The sequence below is a fragment of the Coturnix japonica genome, chromosome 14 (genome assembly GCF_054131305.1).
Source record: "Coturnix japonica strain WE chromosome 14, WE-NBRP24, whole genome shotgun sequence".
Classification (NCBI taxonomy): domain Eukaryota; kingdom Metazoa; phylum Chordata; class Aves; order Galliformes; family Phasianidae; genus Coturnix; species Coturnix japonica.
Window position 1 is genome coordinate 7,478,845 of NC_140676.1, and position 17,830 is coordinate 7,496,674.

Sequence of the window (17,830 nt, forward strand, 5' to 3'; positions counted from 1 at the left end):
GCAAAATAACTTTGTTCCCTGTACTCCTTAGGCTGAGAGAGAAAGCAGATCAGTAGCTTCTATGGCCAATTTTCCCCAAGCACTGGTGACTGTAACCATCTAAAAACTCTATATAATATTCTACAAGACAGAAAGATAGCTGTGATTTTCCTGTGGCACAGGAAAATCAAAACACATGGCAACTAATTCTTCACAGCTCCTGAGTTTGAGATTATTCCTTGTAATAGAGGTGAAGGAAATCTTGTTTTTACCAGTAGCTTTCTTATAAACTTCGTGTAAGTTAATAAGCAGGAGAGCCATAAATGTTGATTTATAGCTTCTTGTGTTCCTTATGCAGCAATATGTTGGCTTTGACAGAAATGAAACATGGCTGAGATGGGGATAAAGTGCATGTTCTTATCTGCCGGATTTCTTTAGTTTATACTGTGTATTATTAAAAACATGTGTCTGTTGAGATGCTCCTCAGCAACAAAAATCACTCCTTTCTTTTGCTCCCTGTTCCTCAGCAAATTCCGTCTCAGTCTGGCAAGGCTCAGTCATCTCCCTTTGGGATTGGAACAAGTCACACCTACCCAGCAGATCCATCATCATACAGCCCACTTTCCAGCCCTGCCACCTCTTCTCCAAGTGGAAATGCCTACTCCAGCTTAGCAAACCGAAGTGCAGGGTTTGGTAAGTTTTGAATGAAGTAGCACAGAAATGCACATAAAAATGAAACAGCATCAATTGCATTTAAAATCCTTCAGCTTTTTCTTTTTGGTGCTTCAGTTTGGAAGCTTGGGGTGTGAAAGGGTTCTGCTCTCATTCTGTGCACAGCAGTCTGCAATAACCTGTTCCTCCTGTGATGCATCCTCTACATCCAGCAGACTTGAGAATGTTGTGATATTTTGTAATAAGAAGTTATATCTTTTACCCCTGTGTCATGAAAGATTGATGAGTTGCCTGCATCACTAATACATGTCTTCCCAAACTGTAGCCAGAAGGTTCAGTCCCTGCATCTGTTGATAACACTTAAATGACATGATCAGTTTTTCCGCTTGTCTGACTGCACAGTGTTATCCCCCTGTCTGAGGATGGCTTGCTATTATTTGGCTTGGGACAGGATTTTTCTGTACCCACACTGCTGTTAGCCTGATCAGATAAAGTGCCATGTTGGGAAATGGTTTTCCTTTTCTCAGTCAGTGGCTTTCAGAATATGACCCTTTGGTGAAGATTTTTGGAGTCCAGCAATAAGAATCAAGAGTAAAGAAATTAAAGATTCATCAGTGAACATGCTCAGGGTCCATGAAGGATGCTGCTGGCTGATAGTAGCCTGTAATTCCAGAAAGCTTAGGTAGCATCATGCTAATGTGTGCAGTTTTTCACTTCTGTCTTGAGATTGGTGGGAGCAGCTCCATTGCGGATCAGCCTCCCTGAGTTCAGACCTGTGCTGCATTGCTTGGAATAAGTACAGTGAAATGGAGCTTTTCCCGCAGAGCTTATTCATGACTCCATTTTCATTTCCATTAGGCTTTGTACATTTGTTTATGAGACAGCCTCGCGTTTCAGTCCTAAGCTACTTGGCAGGAACCCTTTCACCTAATGAGAAACATTTCCTGACCTACATCAGTTTGGATGCTATTAATAACAGCCTTCACAAAGACGAATGTCTTCAACCTCTGGCTTGCAGTCACTGTGTTGCTGAAAAGGAGCATCATTTGCCTCACTGACTTAATTTCAGCTTATTCTTCTGAGAAAACAAATGTCACAGTTTTCTTTCAAAGGGTTACTTAGATGGATTTTGTTTTAGCCCATAAAATGAATGTAGGATTTCTGAGTCAGCTGAATTATTGCGTAGTAATGCCAGTAAGGAAGAGCTGGAATTATCTACTTCGGTTGTGATAGAAATACATCACTGCAGCCTGTATACCATGCTGTAAAATGTTCATTTTGTCTGTTTTGCTTGGCTTAGCTTGTAGTCAAAAGGATTGAAGCACTGATTATGTGATAATCATTGATTTGACTTTATAGAATCTGATTATCAGAGACCTGACATAACATGGTGCATGGAAGTTTGGTATCCTTGGAGAAGGTGCTGATAATCTGGGACAAGCTTGGTTCTCTGCAGCGTGGGGAAGACAGGCAAAAACAGTAGGAATAGCTATTAAAAAGTAAAAAAGAAGAGGAGGGAAAAGTGTTAGCCTCTCAGGAAGCTTTCTAGCATGCTAAATCTTAGAAGGAGGTATTCAAAGTAATTAAACCTATCAAAAAATGTATAACTTTGGGGGCCAGTTTGTAGAAATATAGGGCAAAATGAATTCAGCTTAAGTGTGAGCTGTGACTGCTTAACAGTGTATGTGGAATAGATGACTGAATTAATGTGTGTGGCATCATATTTTTTTTCTGGCAGGTTATTTGGAAGAAATCCATCTCCCTGAAGACATCATTTTAAATGTATTTACCATAAAACCTCGCTGTTCTTATTACATTCTCTGGAATTTACATGGCCTTAGTCTTTAAAAGAAATTAGCAGCATAATAACACGATAATAATTGGCTATAAGCTACATGTTAAATAAATCATTTTGCAGCTGTAATATTGGCAGACAAGGCAGTGTAGCTAACAGCACTCCACATTTAATACAGCAGTGTCTGCATTTAATACAGCAGAGCTGTTGCCTGCTGATCTTACTGTTCTTACATCCACATACAAGATCTGAAAGTGTGCTGCTCAGATGAGAACTGTACACCCACTGCTGCAGAAAGGATTAGGCTTTTAAAGAGGTATTTGGATGCTGCTGTTAGTTTATTTTTTTAAGTGAAATGGCAAATGAATGGCACTCAGGGTCTTTTTCAGGGGGTCGTTTGCAAACATATGTGTAGGTGGATGAAGTCTCCAAAGCAGCTTTTCAAAGGACTGCTCTCTGACTTCTGCCTTTCCTTTCTTCTTCCAGCTGAAGGCGGTCAGAGCAGCAGCCAGTTCCAGGGGAGGCCGTCTGAAGTCTGGTCCCAGTGGCAGAGCCAGCATCACAACCAGCAGAGTGGAGACCAGCACTCACACCCGCAGCCCAGCCAGACCGAGGTGTTCCAGGTGAGCAGAGCCCAGCAAGCCCTGAGTCCTGTTACTTCTGGTTCAAATAACTGTGGTTGTCAATGAGCTGGGGTGCTTGCGGGGCTTAGAGCAGTTACATGTTACTGTGTGCTGCTGTGGGTTTGCATTGCTCATGTTCCTGCTGTTAGCTGGAACTGACTGCTGTCTGACAAATAAAACTGTTTTTCTGCTTTCTTTTTAAGTTGTTACAACACTGGATTTCCTGTACCTGGGGCATGTGTATTTTGCAGAGAAGCCATGGAATGGTTCCAGTGTTTTACCTTGTTGCTGACCTCTAAAATCCCAGTCAAGTCCAATTAGACTTAATTTTAATTCCCCTTGATAGTTCAAGCAGGAAAGGAGTCTGATATTGCATAGATAGTGTCCAGGAAGCTTTTGAAGCTAAATCCAGTCAGAGATCAGATAGGTGGCAAATAATCCTCTTCATCTACCTAATTTTGTAATCAAGTAAAATTTTGGACCATCACTTACAGGTGGAGTGAGTCTTTATAAGTTAACTCATAAGTTCTTGTCCTTGTATAACATGCTTTTAATTTAAATGAAGACAGTTTGCAACAAAACAATGGTTGTAAATACAGAAAAGACAGCTCAAGCCCCGAGTCAGGTTTTGATGTGGGGCACCCGATTATCTTTTGAACAGTAAATTTCCCTGCAAGACCGGGCTCGCGCTCAGTTGCTCTCAGGAACTCTGCAGAAGAGGCATTAGCCTGAAAATGTTCCTGTGTGAAAGCAACAGTTCATTCACACAAACAAATAACATCACCTAGAATAGCTGTCTGCGTGCCATATGGCCCAGGCAAGGTAAATCTGTTGTATCTCTCCCTAAGCAAAGTTGAATCATTTTGCATGTACTTTAACCTAAAAGCATCTTCAGGGTAATTTCACTGAGCTGATGGCAGCAGAATTCAATGGCCTACAGAGACACAGGGCTCCCTCCAGGCGCTGTCTTGCTTGTGTCTAAAACAAATGCTGTGTCCCAGCAAATATTTTAGGAAATTATGGGAAAGGAGCGCCAAGGATTAAATGGGAAAAAGGAAGAATTGGACTCACTTGAAAGGCCTCCAAGAAGCTGCTTGTGCTGTTTGTGCCTGAAGCCAGCCCTGGGTTAGGTGGACGTGAGGAGAAAGGCAAACTCAGAAGAGGAGCCATCCTGCTAGTCTTGAACTGAGGAGATGTTGCCTCAAAGGCCCCAGCAGCAGAAATGTCTTGAAAGGGATGTGAGTTTAAACAGGTGGGGGCAGATAGAGCTTCCATTTGTTTGGGGAGGAATGTGGGGAGAGAGAAAGGCTGAGCCTGGCAGCTTCCAAGCTGCCAGTTCTGCCCACTGCCTTGTTCTCCACCGCTGGTAACAATGCTACCGAGAGCTTGGATGGATTTTAATCTTCCCTGTTTTGGGGGTGACTGCTCAGTGCACAGCTACTCTCAGCAGTTATTCCTTCACAGAGCAGATCCTGTGTGTTTTCTCTGTTTGCTCTTTGGGTTTTGTTTCATTGTAAGGATAATGATCCATCCACGGCAAAACTTGGCTTTACTGTAAGAGCTTATTATTGTTAGGACTGACAGGAAAAGCAAGTGTAAACTCTTAGTTTTCTCAGCAAGCGATGTCTTTTCCCCGTGGCTTCAGTCTCCAGCTGAGAGGAAAGGTTTAGTGTTTTTGAAGCCTCCTGCAGGGAGCTCACTTGGCTCACGACACGTGGGAGCAATTACCATGAAATCCCATTTCTTCTCAGAAGTTTCCACCATTCTCTGCCACTGAAAGTGTGTGAAGGCTGCTTGTCAGACAGGGTGGGTGTCCAGGCTTCGGTGTCCCTCAGAGCAGCAGTACATTCACTTATAGAATGTGTGTTCCCACCACCGTGCTGACATAGCAGGAATTCTTGTCGGTAGGGTGCAGGAGCATCAGAGATATTAAATACTTCTCATCTAGTGCTGCCCTCAGTGAAGCTGGAGAGTTTCCTTCTCTCTGTGTGTAACTGCCCATTACAATGGGAATTGTTTCAGCCTGTGAGGGGTATTATGGGACAGCTCAGCTGTGGTTTACTCAGAGGAGCAAGCTAAAGCTGATGTCCCACATCCTGTTAGGAAAGCTCTGGCAAAACATAAGCAGCACATAAACCTTAGCCCAGTACCCTGCACAGGTCCGTTCTCTCCTTATTTACGTAACCTTTTGCCTTTTCTGGTTTTACAGAATGAAAGAATGAACGGGAAACGGTTTGTGTCTGGATAACATGTTAGAAAGTGACACATCACTTTGATTTTTCCTTATCATGCAGGACATGCTGCCAATGCCGGGGGATCCAACGCAGGGAACTGGCAACTACAACATAGAAGATTTTGCTGATCTGGGCATGTTTCCACCGTTTTCTGAATAGCTTGTGAAGCAGAAATTGAAGCTCATCTTCAAGGCCATTTCAGTATATTTTTGGCTCTGCTTTTTCTGTGTTGCATTTCTGTAGAAGCTACTAAAACCAGAAGATGCATTTCTCGTATTTCAGATAGTGGTGTAGGGCTTTGCTCTCTCCTCCACAGGCTGCGTTAGTACTGACAGAGGAGCTCCAGCTCTTGGTAGTGTTCATTGACAGCTCCGTTATATCTTATTTTATTGTCATCTACCTCAGAGATGAAAAACTTTGTTTGATTTAGGATAAAAAAAGCCCACATATCTCTGAGTCTTAAATATTTGAATGTGAATGATATCTAATATTTCCTTTGAATGGTAATTTTTAAATAGATAATGCAGTAACAAAGACTAACAGAGAAAAGGTAAGGTGATGTGTTGTTACAGTGCCTACCACTCAATTTCGATGCCTTGCTTTAAGCTTAGGTTTCTGGAAGCAGACAGAATATTCTGTTTTCTTTCATTCTTGTAGTTTTTTGTTCACTTTAAATGTGAGATTAAGCAACGTAATGTAGGCCTCTCTCACCAGAAGATTCAACTCCACCTTTTCTAACTTAAACTTGAATGTGTGTACATTTTGGTACTTTATGTATATCTTGTGATGTATGAAGTGATTTCCTGTATCGGTTTCTTTTGCCTTTTAATAGGGTCTATTCTGGAGTGAGAAGTACGAAGGCTGGCAATATGTGGAGGCTTTAGATACTGCAGGAGTCTCCATCACTTCACATAGTGTTCTTAGTTTTAATTCAGGTGGTTCTCTACTCAGAACAAGCATTTACTCACATAAGCTATTAGTCTGTTTTTGCACTGAATTGAGGCCTATGTAACTCTACATGTTTCTCACTGGCTGCTTTAATTTTGATTGTTCTTGCTTTCCCAAAATTACTGCCTCATAAAAATGACTGTAAACCCATCAAGATTACGGTTCCTATACTAGCTGCATTTCCTTTCTGTGAAGTACTTTTTATACTGTGAAGTCCCACATTTTAGCAGTGCAAGGTGGTGGCCTATTATAGTTCAAGCTCATTTGCTGCAAGCAGTGAGATGGTTTTGTAGCGTTCACTTTTTTAGAGTTGGTAATGGATAGCAGTTGGACTCTTGTCCACTGTATACACAGTGATAACTTGAATTTTTGCTTGGATTCCCAAGCAGCCGTTTCTGTTAAACCCCATTAACCCTTTTCTGTTAAATATTGGGTTTTTACCTTACAAGGTGTTTCGATTACTGGCTATTCTGAATGCTGTGTGTTTTTCCACAGAGGTAAGTTCATCAGCCTTCATTCACAGCTGGTCATCTACCATATCCGTTCATCAGAAATGTGGTAGCAAGTTTATTTGTTACCTCATGCATATGATGAGTTACAAGAGGTTGATTTTGGATGCTCAGCCTTTTTATTCATTTCTTTTGGGGCAGGAGAAGGAATTACTCAGAAAGTAGGAGGGGCCTAAAGTTCCTGCATGCAGGTTTTGGGCAACATTTGAGGTTGGAAAGGTGAAAGCCAGCCTTTGGAAAGGAGTAGGGGGAGCTTCCCGGAGCCTTTGCATATTCAGGAGCTATCATGGACCTTGAAACAGGAACCCCCATCTAGATTGCAATATCTACAGCCCCGCGTCTAGATCCTTATGTGCACAGCAATTCATATACTTCGCAGCACTACAGTCTAGCTTCTTCTAGCTCCTCTTCAGTCATGGGTTATGTTCCGATGGGAAGGACCATGTACATCACTGTAGTCTATATTGCCAGGATAACATCTTGGAAAAGCAGGCAGGCCCCTGTCCTGCAGTTTGCCCTGGCGTCTTGCTGTAAGGCAGTGCAGGCTGCCGGGCCAGCAGTGGCACAGTGACCACGGGGTGTTTTTCTACCTGGCTTTGCTTCCCCAGCCCTCAGGCAGAACAGCACATAGTTTTCAGTATCCAGGAAGAACTTTTTCTACTTTTTCTCTTGCCAAGTCCGGGACCAATGTCTTATCCTACTTGCAAGTGGGGCTAGAGACACTTTTTTTGTTAGGAAGTTTTTTAATGTATCTAGATGCAGTACTGCAGAGGCCTCAGATCCCCTGGTCTGTACTTGCCTCACCAAAATCACACTGAAAACAAACAATAAATCATCTCTCTACTCTCCCACAGGTAGGGAAAGAACCTTCTTAGGTGAGCAAGCCATGCACTTAACGCACAATTCATTTGAATACATGAATGTTAACCCTCCTGGAGCCTTCTCCCTTTCCATTCATGCTGCTCAAGAGGACTGCTCACTGAATCACATAAACACAGCTCTGCTGTCCTCAGAGAGAAATGCACTATCCAAGATGCCTTGGTGCAGAGCAGGCTGGGGGGAGGCAGGGTCAGCATCCGCACACTTTGGTAGGGAGCAGCTGTATATAGAATCTGATTGTGAGGGAGAGAGCAGCAGATGAGCAGTTTCTATCTCTGTGCAGAAGATGTTGAAGATTTCATGCGTTTCAGTTCTTTGAGAATTTTTAAAAACCATTAATCTGCAAAGTGAAAAATGAATCAAAAAACTGCTGTAGCTCTGTTTTATTTTACCTGACAGGCTGTTCTAAGCGTATTTATAATTTCTTGTGAATTCAGTCTGAAAATAAGATGTATGCAGTTGTCTTTATCCTAATATCAGCAGTGATGACTTCATCCTAGAATCACAGAATGGTTTGGGTTGGAAGGGACCTCAAATATCACTGAGCCCCAACCTCCCTGCCATGGGTTGGGAGCCCCCAGCAGACCTGTGTTGGGGCATCTCTGTTCTCCGAAATAGGAATTTATTCCTCACATCTAATCCACATTTTCCCTTTTTTAATGTAAAGCCATTCCCCCTTGTCCTATCTCACAGAATGACTGTGCAGTTCAAAATGCACCGTTAGCAGAATTTCAAGCACTTTTTGTTTAATTTTATCTGCTGTTCTTCTTTTTACCATACAGTGACATGCCAATGCACCTGAAGCATCAGGGCATGAGCAGCTGCTTCTCATCTGGTAGCCGCTCACCTTCCTGTTCAGGAGTGAGGGTGGCTGCTCCATTAAGGGACAGTGAGGGTGGCTACAGGTTGGGGCTTTCCCTGCAAGCCGTGGTCATTTGTTCTTCTGCTTTCTTCTTCTTTCTTCCCTTCCTTACCACTGCATTCCCATAGCTCCTTGCCACACATACAGGGGGAGGTGTGGGCAGCCCTTCCTGGTGAGAAGGGAGCTTAGCGAGCTTCAGGTTGAGCAGCTCTGTGCTTCTAGCCAAGTGACCGAGCAGGTTCAGCATCTGCAGTGTCAATGTTAGCTGCTCTGCAAAGCCCCATCCCAGCTCTTGTGGCAGAACGCGCCGCGCAGGCTGAGCTGTGCTGCATCTTTTTGTCACGTGTTTGGCTGCTGAAACAACTTCCTTTATAGTATAGCTGGCGTTGTAAAGTGCATTCGGAATGCTGACGTCCTTACTATGTGCCATTGGTGTAAGTTTGCTGGTGCTTTTCTCTAGAATTTCACAGGTGGTGGATTTCTTGTTTCTTCTTTGTGTTCATTGCTAAGCTGCAAATAATCAAGCTGTGATTTCTGATCAAACTGTGCTGCAGACACAGTGTTTCTCAAAACCTGATGTTTGAACTGTCTGTAATGTCTGGGTGAGCTGTTTCCACGGGTGGGCATGCAGACCGAGACTCGAGATGCTGAAATATGTACATTCCTTGGTTTGAACAAGCCGTCCTGTTTAACGAGAGGGACTCCGTCACATTCCTTGTTACAAGCACTACTGGCAGTACTTACGGTTATGCTTTAACCAGGCAGTTCCATTTGTAGCTTTGTTGCCTTTCTTTCTGTTGTTGGGAGTACAGTATGAAACTGTAAATACTTCTTGCAGTACTGCCTTTTTAACTCTTACTTACTTTTTGGCACAGTGTTAAATAGTGTCGGATTGACCCAATTGCTATGACATATATTTTTATACATAGGTGTACTCTTTCCTCGAGAATAACAGCCATTTTGTCATCAATGCCTTACCAGCGTCATACTGCTGTTGCTCTTTGTTTGCAAGGTATCGGGTGGACTAATTTCTAGTTGAGATATTTTCCCTTCTTTCTGGCAGTGCTCATTTGGGATCCAGGTGATTTTTGCCAGTCCCATTGTTTTTTTGCAGTCGTGACCTGTGAGAAGAGGAGGATGTGAGCTTTGTGTTCTTCCTGTTAATGGAGCGAATGGAAGGTGATGGCATCTAATTGTCTATAGAAGGTCGGTCTTTTCTTGCTCTAAGCCAGAGTGCGTTTCATGGGACTGATGGCTGTGGGCACTGATTACTTTGTGTAGATTAATGGTCTTTAAAAAAATAAAATAAAATAAAAAAAACTAAGCAAAAAAAAAAAAAAAAGAGAAAGAAACCTCCAAAAATGGACTTCTGTCGTTGTTAGGCACTTGGTTACTTATATGTTTAAACTCTTCATATTGATGTGAAGTTGTGCCGTGGATAAAGTGTATTTTGTACTTCTGAATGTTCTATATTTATGACTAACAAGTACAGAATCAGTTGTGTGTACGTATAACTAATAACTGCCTTTTTAAATTTCATTAAAATAAAAAGGTCACGAGCTGTTGTTAATTCCTGTCTTTCTGTGAACTAGTACAATGTGCTGTTGGGAATCATGGAGTGGGAAGTAACACTGAATGATGCCAACAATCAGGCACTGGTCTATTCTTTGCAATCCATTTCTATGCTGCACGGGTTGGATGGGAAGGTCCCTTTTATCTTCTTCATTCATACAGAGGCTGTCCAGTGGGAGAGGAATGTTAGTTTGAGACATCAACTTTGGAAAGAAGTTCCATTAAAGCGTTAATTAAGAGCCCTGTTCTGCTGATGGCGCTGAGGTGTGTGATTTGGGATCTGTATTGCAGAGGGCTTCATTAGAGCACAGTTGGTTTAGAATTGATTCATAGTCTGTGGCCATTTTTGTTCTCTCTCTCGGGTGACAGCACAGTGCTTTCTTTGTCCACCTTTTGGTCTCATTATTCAAAGTAGAAAAACACTTGCATCCTTCCCACAGACATCCTGGTGACCTTTCCAGACTTTCTTATGTAAAGTGCATTTGCCTTTCCCAGTGGTTTGTCATTGTATTTATCCTGTATTTCTTTGTCTGCTTTGATACATTCTGAGCAGGATTTACCTTGCTAATAAATCCAAAAAGCTGATGTCTGGACCACCGCAGGGAGCTGAAGATGCTCCAGGGCATGCATTCCTGCTGCAGGGTAGGTGGTGTTTTCACAGCCCACTTGCCATCTTAAAGGCTTGTTGGGGACCTTGTGCAGCCCCATCTGCTCTGCAGGGCTCTGCTGGGTAAGTGCTCGTCTCTAGGAGACAGATTGGTCTGTGATGCTGAGGACAGAAATGCTGGGGGTTTGTTTGTTATTGTGGCAGTTGTTTGGTGCTTTTTGTTGAATTTTGGTGGGCTTTTAGTTACTTTCGGAAGGATGTTATGAAACTAGAAAGGAGCACACAAAACAGAGCTGGTGGATGGACACCAGGTAGGGCAGGGCTGGGTTGTGTTAGGATCCTTCCTAGCAGTCTTCTCGGATAGATGGCCTTTAACCTGCGCTCCCAGGCACTCAACCCAGTGTACTTCTAGGCAACAGGGTAACAACTGGCTGTGGAGTTGCTGGAGAGTGTTAGTTTTGGTGTGGAATCTGGGTTTGGAGATGCAGATATGGAAGGGAGCCAGATGTGCAGTGATAACTGCAATAGGTCTGCATGGTGGGACACAATCCACATGTAAAGGCTGGCATGCAGGAAAGAAATACAGTTGATGTATCCCAACACTTGCCGCATTTGGCTCTGTAGTCTGGCATTAATGACTCATAATAACAGCTTAAGTCTTCATTATGATGATAGAAATATATTTTTTCTTAATTTTTCCATGGGATCTAATTCTTAGCCACATTTCCATCAATATATCATTGTAGTTCAGGATGTATTACTCATTTAATTTTCCCAGTTTCTCTCCAGGTTGGATATAACAGGGAGTTCTTCCATTCTTTTTCACCAAAGTTTGGCAGATTCCTGCTTGGCAATCCTTGGCAGCATCTTGTCTTCAAGTATCTTGTTCTGTCCCACGTAAAATGAAATAACTTGAGCTGCATTAATGGATTTGGGATCACGTCCAAAGGTTGCTGGGGCATCTTTTCATTAGCTCTGGGAAAAAAAATAAATTATCTTCTAATTATAGATTGGCACTAAATACTAATATACAAAATGTGTCATTTGGGACCCAGCTGAAAATAATGTCATCTGAGTGGTCACACATGGAAGATGCACATGCAGCAGTGCTTAAGTGCAATTACCACAGCTCTTGCAGATGAAATTTAACAGCTGTACACACATTACTGCCAATACATCCACGAGGGCACGGCTCTGAGGGACAGAAGAGGACCCCAGAGGCTGGATATTAGGAAGAATTTATTCTCAGAGCAGTGCTGCGTTGGCGCAGGCTGCCCAGGGGGGTGGTGGAGTCATCATCTCTTGGAGGTGTTTCAGGAGCTTGGGGATGTGGCGCTGGGGTTGGATTTGGGTGATCATTGTGGCCTTTTCCAACCTTTATGATTCTGTGATAACATGGAGAGCTTCATGAGGCACCCCAGGCTGGGCTCTGGGCATGGGGAAAGATGGAAGCTATGCAGCCTTATATCCAGAAGGGTACGGCTTTGTCAAGGCTTTGAGGAGCTGGTAGTTTGTGGATTTCAATTACTGATGTGTTCAGCTGTCTGTTAAAAAATGGGTTTGCTGTTGTTGGAAAGAAAATAGGTTTTCATTGAAATGAATTAAATTCCCATGAAACATTTAATTATTGAGAACCTATAAAGTGTTTAAAACAGTGCAGTTCCTACAAGACATACTGGTGCCCACTGCACAGAGATGCTTAATCTAAAGGGGTTTGGAACTGAAGGTTATTTAGATTCTTAACATACTTTTAGTGACCCCCGTGATTTAAGGTCAGAGACCTCAGCGGGGAGTTGTCACTTTAATCATTTTAGTTCTAAAGATTCATCAAAATTGATGCAAATTGACCTAAATTTCCAGATCTTGCTGAGGGAGCGGGGTTCTGCACTAAGCTACCAGGGCTGACCTGGATATATTGCCTGGTAATGAAATGCTGTAACAAACCCACGGAAGCAAGTGTCAGTTATATAAATAAGGCCAGTAAGAGGCGAAAGCCCTAATTGGGTAAATGGTGATACAGATCACCTACAGATACACAACACCTCAGTGCAGTCTGAACGCCCACTCTGCTCCAGCAGCAAATTTCCTTTGACAGATCTGTGACCCCCTCCCCCCCAGTTTTCCCTATGCACAACTGTGTCACTGCAGGGTGGGAGGGCGCGTTTGTGCACCAGTGTTATTAAGGTGTCAAGAGAAATGCACCCTTCTAAAATCAACCAAGGCTTTGGTATTAAGAAAGAACTTCATTAGAGAGATGGGAATATCAGAGAGCAGGTCCCCCTTTTTCTCTCATCTTTGTGCCTTTTGCCATCAGGATGCTTCACAGCCATATAAAACTATGGAGCTGAGCTCCCAGCAACAAGTCCTTTAATAACTCTTTTAAACTTGGGTTAAAGGTACCCTGAAGGCTCACATTTCTTTGCTGTTAAGGTCTGCTATCCAGAAGAGAGCAATCTAATTGTCTATAGAAGGCGCCCAAACCCTGATGTGGTCACCAGCCCGAGTCAGTGAGAGGCCCTCCCCAGCAAATGGAACGTACGTGGCCATGAGACTCTGCAGCCATTTCCACGTGCAGCAGCGCAGCCTTTTCCCATGTCCTGAGGAAGCCCCAGCAATGCTCACCAACACACTGCCCAGTCAGGTTTCATGCTGCCCTGCCGTTCCCACACCCATCCTCCTTTGCAGACATTTGACTTCCAAAGTGCAGAGCAGTTCTCTGGTAGGACTCCAGGTGTTGACAAAAATCCCCTCGAGCTGCTGACAAAACCCCAGAGATGCAGTCTGTCAGCAAGGCAGTTCCCTCAGCTTTGCAAGCAGCTTTTCCTTCTTATTACAGCCTCTGAGAAACTGAAATCAGGAAAAAAGGAACCAGAGTGAAGAAACAAAATAGCTGTTGCCTGATTTGAGATGTTTTTTTTTGCTGGAGGATCTCTGGTTTTCCACCGATAAAACCTTTATTAATGCAGTGACCGGATGTAACAACATTGGGAGAAGTAAACAGGGGTGTTTAATGGGTGAGATCACAGTTAGACTATCAGCTACAATATCTCCCCATAGGATTTTTTCTATCCTTGTCTCTCAGAAGAAGGATTGGTTTGCATGCATTTTCTGGGTTAAATGGAAAGTCTACTTGGTAATCTCAATGCAAAAGTGTCCCAAATGGAGTGCCTGAGTCCAACTGCCATAGCAGGGGCTGCACTGCTAAGAAGAGGCTGTAGAGTGAGCCTTAATTCAGTATAAATGTCAGTTTTGTTTTATTTTTAACTGAGCTAGAGCCAATCATTTCATGGTATTTATAATCCCACAGCCACACAGTCTTCTACACAAAGGTATTGTATGATCCCTTCCTTGGCTTATTGGGAATCTGTGGGTTTCTGTCCTGAATGTTCATAGGCTAGAAGAGAAGTTCCTTGTTTTCTTTTTCACTGCACTAAGGATGCAGAAAGCTGATGTGGTCTTACCAAGAAGGCTCAACTTCCTTCACTGCTGGGCGAAGTGAGCGATGGCAGTGCTGCACTTGCAGGTGCTCTCAGTTCTGAGCAGACCGACTTCCATCCAATGCATTGCTTCTGATACAGACTGGCTAACACAAACCCATGGGTGGTGAAGGTAGGAAAAGGTGTTTTTCGTGGTGTTTTTGATGCTGTGTACATCAGGATCCTAGTCCTTTCCTGCCCCAGGATTAATGCATTGATCCCCAACATCACGTGGCTGCAAGGAGGCGATCGTTACCGCTTCTCGTTAGCAATGGGGACATATGCAGGCACGTGGGTTAAATGGCTCTGAGCAGCAAAGCAAATCACTGGTGACCCAAAATTACAACGTGGGAGTTCCTGACTCCTTGGCCATGCTCGTTCCACGAGACCACACTGCCTCCTGAGAAAATGTTTGCATGGTATCTGGCCAGCTGTGTAAACACATCCAGAGACAGCCATACAAATGCTGAGCTGCTCCCACTATGCAAGTCATATTCTATTTTGTTTGCAAGCACAAATCCTAAATCCTTCCTCTGAAATGGATATTTTTGCAAGCGAAGCATTGGGAAATGAAGAAGAGCGGAATAATTGCAGATGACGTTGATGTTCGGGGCTGCAGGTGACACAGTGAGGCTCATTTCCCTTCAGACATTGAACCTCTGTCTCTGTGCCGGGGCTGAAGGGCTGGTACTTCTCAATTCTGAGGTTTCCTCAGCGGTCAGGGTGCCTCTCCTGAGCCTGGCAATGTGCTGCTGTAAGAATCGGAGCTATGAGCCCAACTCCTAAAAAACGATGAGGTCTGGGCACCATCAATACGTAGTTTCATCACTTTCTTCTGTTGTAGGAAGACGAGACTCTCCTGGAGCAGGATGTGTCCAGCCGCCAAACAAAAGATATTTCTACTTTTTTTTTTCTTTAATTATTTCCCTTTCTCTTGGCCATGAGTGGGCACCGCCTTCACTCCAGCTTCATGGAATGAGTGCAGTTTGTCACTGTGAGCAGCACAGCTCAGGGCTGCTGTCTGCGCAGTTGCTCCATCATTTCAGTGATCCCATCGCATTGTGCTCTGTTTCATCCCGAGCTGCTGAAAGCTTTATCCCCAGGAGGAGGCTGTTGCAGCGTGTTCCAGCGCTCTGCCTCGCTCTGAAGCACACGCATCATGTTGTGTCTGTGGTGTTTATCAGCAGCGTTCTCTCTCTCTTTGTTCCTCTCCAGCAGCTACACGCACAGCTGGGCTCTCCGGAGGAGCTCCGCGCTCTGTTTGCGCTGCTGTGCGTGAAATAGAAGTGCTCACCCTCTGTGCCTCCTACAGCTTTCCCAAAGGGTTCCTCAGGGTCCGCAGAGATCTTTTGCAGTGTGGATTTGAGTGAAAGCGATACTGAGCCCAGCGCTGCAAAGCGCACAGCTGTCAGGTCAGGCTGCTGCTCTGCTTTAGTGGGGATGTACGGGGATGGGGGGACAGGGATGGGGGGGAGGATTTGGGGGAGGCCTGGCTTAGGGCAGGCCTTCAGCAGGTGTTCAGGTATCCATGAGAACGGTTTGCAGCAGGCTGAAAGCAGCTTTTCAGGGCTACAAGTGATGGCATTGGATGAGAAAGCGTTTTGTTTAAACGGGAGTTTCTTCAAAGCATGATTTGGGGGGATTGAAAGGAAAAAAAAAAAAAAAAAAAAGCCTTTCTAGAGCTTGAATTTGCTCCATAGAGCAGAGCACTGAAAAACTAATGAGAGCCAGATGGCCCGGCCTGTCCCAGGAACGGGAAAGGGAAGAAAAGCCAAACTCAGCATCACAGGAAGCTGCAGCCGGGGAGCTGGGAAGGGCAGCAGCCTGCACAGGGAGCACAGGGACCAGCACTGACCAGAGCAGCTCCAGAGATGGGCTGCTGCCAGGGTTTGCCCAGGAAGGCAGGGAGGAAGGTGAAGAGACTTCAAGGCATGCAGGTCTTTGGTGCACACAGCTGAGCCAGGAGCCTGGCCTGAGGGTTTGCTGATGCAAAAGCTGTGTAGGAGTGCAGGGTCCTTCTTGGATGGAGGCTGCAGTGAGCAGCTGAGCTGTGCCGAGTTTCACAGCTGTGTTGTGCAATGGTCAAAGCCAATCCCAGTTCCACCACTCTTTGCATGGGAGTTACGTGTTCCTTGATGGAAATATACAAGCATGGCAGAAATGAGTCTGACGCACTTCCTAGAGGGGCAGGAGCACTGTACAAGTGAGTGTGTAGGCACGGACATGGGTTTGAAATAGGGCAGTGTGGGTGTGTAAATGTGTAAGTGCACACGAGAAGAACACATGGGCTGGGAAATACCCACACGTATGGGGTGTGGTGGGTGAGGGGTGTGTGCTGCCCTCTGCCTGGGCTCCTCTGCCAAAGCCAGGTGGAGGAAAGTGGTGTGGAAGCTGAGCCAGACAGGTCTGCCTCCGTTTCACCCAGACAATACAGAAATTTGGAGGCCTGAAGCCTTTTTGCATGTGCCTTCCACTTGAGCTGCGTCCTGCAAGCCTTGGTAAAGCCATGCTGCTGGAAGAGCAGGAGGATCTAATAGACCCTAAATCAAAACTCCTCTCTTTGCCTTGTATTTTCCTAGGAAAGGCGCTTGAACTGATGCTTGGATTTCATGTGAACATCTTTTTAAGCCTTTGAGGACACTGCCAAGAGCCACAGAACAATGAAATAACTCCGCAGTGCCAGTATTGCAGTTATTCATTGAAAACTGGAGCGAACGGTTCCCTTAGCAGTAAGGATCAGACTTGCTGCCAGTAAAGCACGAGAAGTGTTGCTCAGCAGCCAGCACAGGACTGAATCTCAGACAGCCCAGGTTCAGCCCTTTGCAGAACTGGGTTTTCTCATATTTGCTGCTGCCCCTCCGGGCATTCAGAGCATCCTCTATGTCCAGAATGTGGGATTGGGATGGGGCCGGGCAGGCTGCACGGATGCAATGATCCCAAAGGCATGTGGCCCCCGCAATGCTGGCTAAATGGGAAGAGCGAAGTCCCTTAGCGTGGGGCTGCTGATGGGGCAGGCCCTGTGCTGAGTTCAATCACAAAGTCTTTGTGGCCAGGACTGTTTTCATTTTAGTGGCTGTGCCCAGAATAACAGGAGCAGGATGTCAGTGGGAGCCCCCAGAGCTGCTGCAGCACAAGTGCTCATCAGCCACTAACAGATAATGTTTCCTGTCTCCAGCTTGTAAGGCAGCACTGTGACCCAAGCGGATAGAAGCCTTCCTCTCTCTCTCCACAGCTGCGGTCTCCAGCTCAGGCAGGTGGAACGGGGCAGTGCTGCCCGCTTCTCCATCAGCTCTGGATGTTCTCCAGATGCTGCTGGGGAGACCTGATGGCTCCTGAGGAGGAAATCAAGGCACCCACAGAGGCTCAGAGGAGTGACTGCTGGCTCCCCTCCCTCAGGAAAGCAGTGCTGTCAATGGCTCTGCCCAGAGGCAATGCCTGGACGTGGGCCAGGCCTGGGAGAGATGGCCGGGCTGGGCAGACAGGAGAACCAGGAGGAAGGAAATGAATGAAGTCAGCCCTGTGATCTGCACCAGATGTGTGCTCCTGCTTCTCTGCGAGCTCATTACCACTGACCAAGCGGTGCCCTGTGTGCCACCACAGCTGCTGGGGGGCAGCCAGGCACAGCACGGGTCTGCCTGTCCACAGAGCTCCCATCCGGCACAATGAGCAGCCGA

General features: G+C 45.1%; 1 protein-coding gene across 7 annotated transcripts in view; it reads left to right on the forward strand.

The window, feature by feature from the left end:
* The window catches only part of ARNT2 (aryl hydrocarbon receptor nuclear translocator 2), an 85,754-nt gene extending 75,683 nt beyond the window's left edge, over nt 1–10,071 (forward strand). For 6 of the 7 annotated variants that reach the window (XM_015873078.3, XM_085515405.1, XM_085515404.1 and 3 more), the window contains 3 exons: nt 507–672; nt 2,933–3,069; nt 5,364–9,863. In XM_015873078.3, the coding sequence (XP_015728564.1) occupies nt 507–672; nt 2,933–3,069; nt 5,364–5,462 (402 nt within the window). In that variant the 3' untranslated portion in view covers nt 5,463–9,863. Of the gene's footprint in view, nt 1–506; nt 673–2,932; nt 3,070–5,363 lie in introns of all 7 variants that reach the window. The other variant, XM_015873074.3, reaches the window with a different exon arrangement.
* The last annotated feature ends 7,759 nt before the right edge of the window (nt 10,072–17,830 follow it).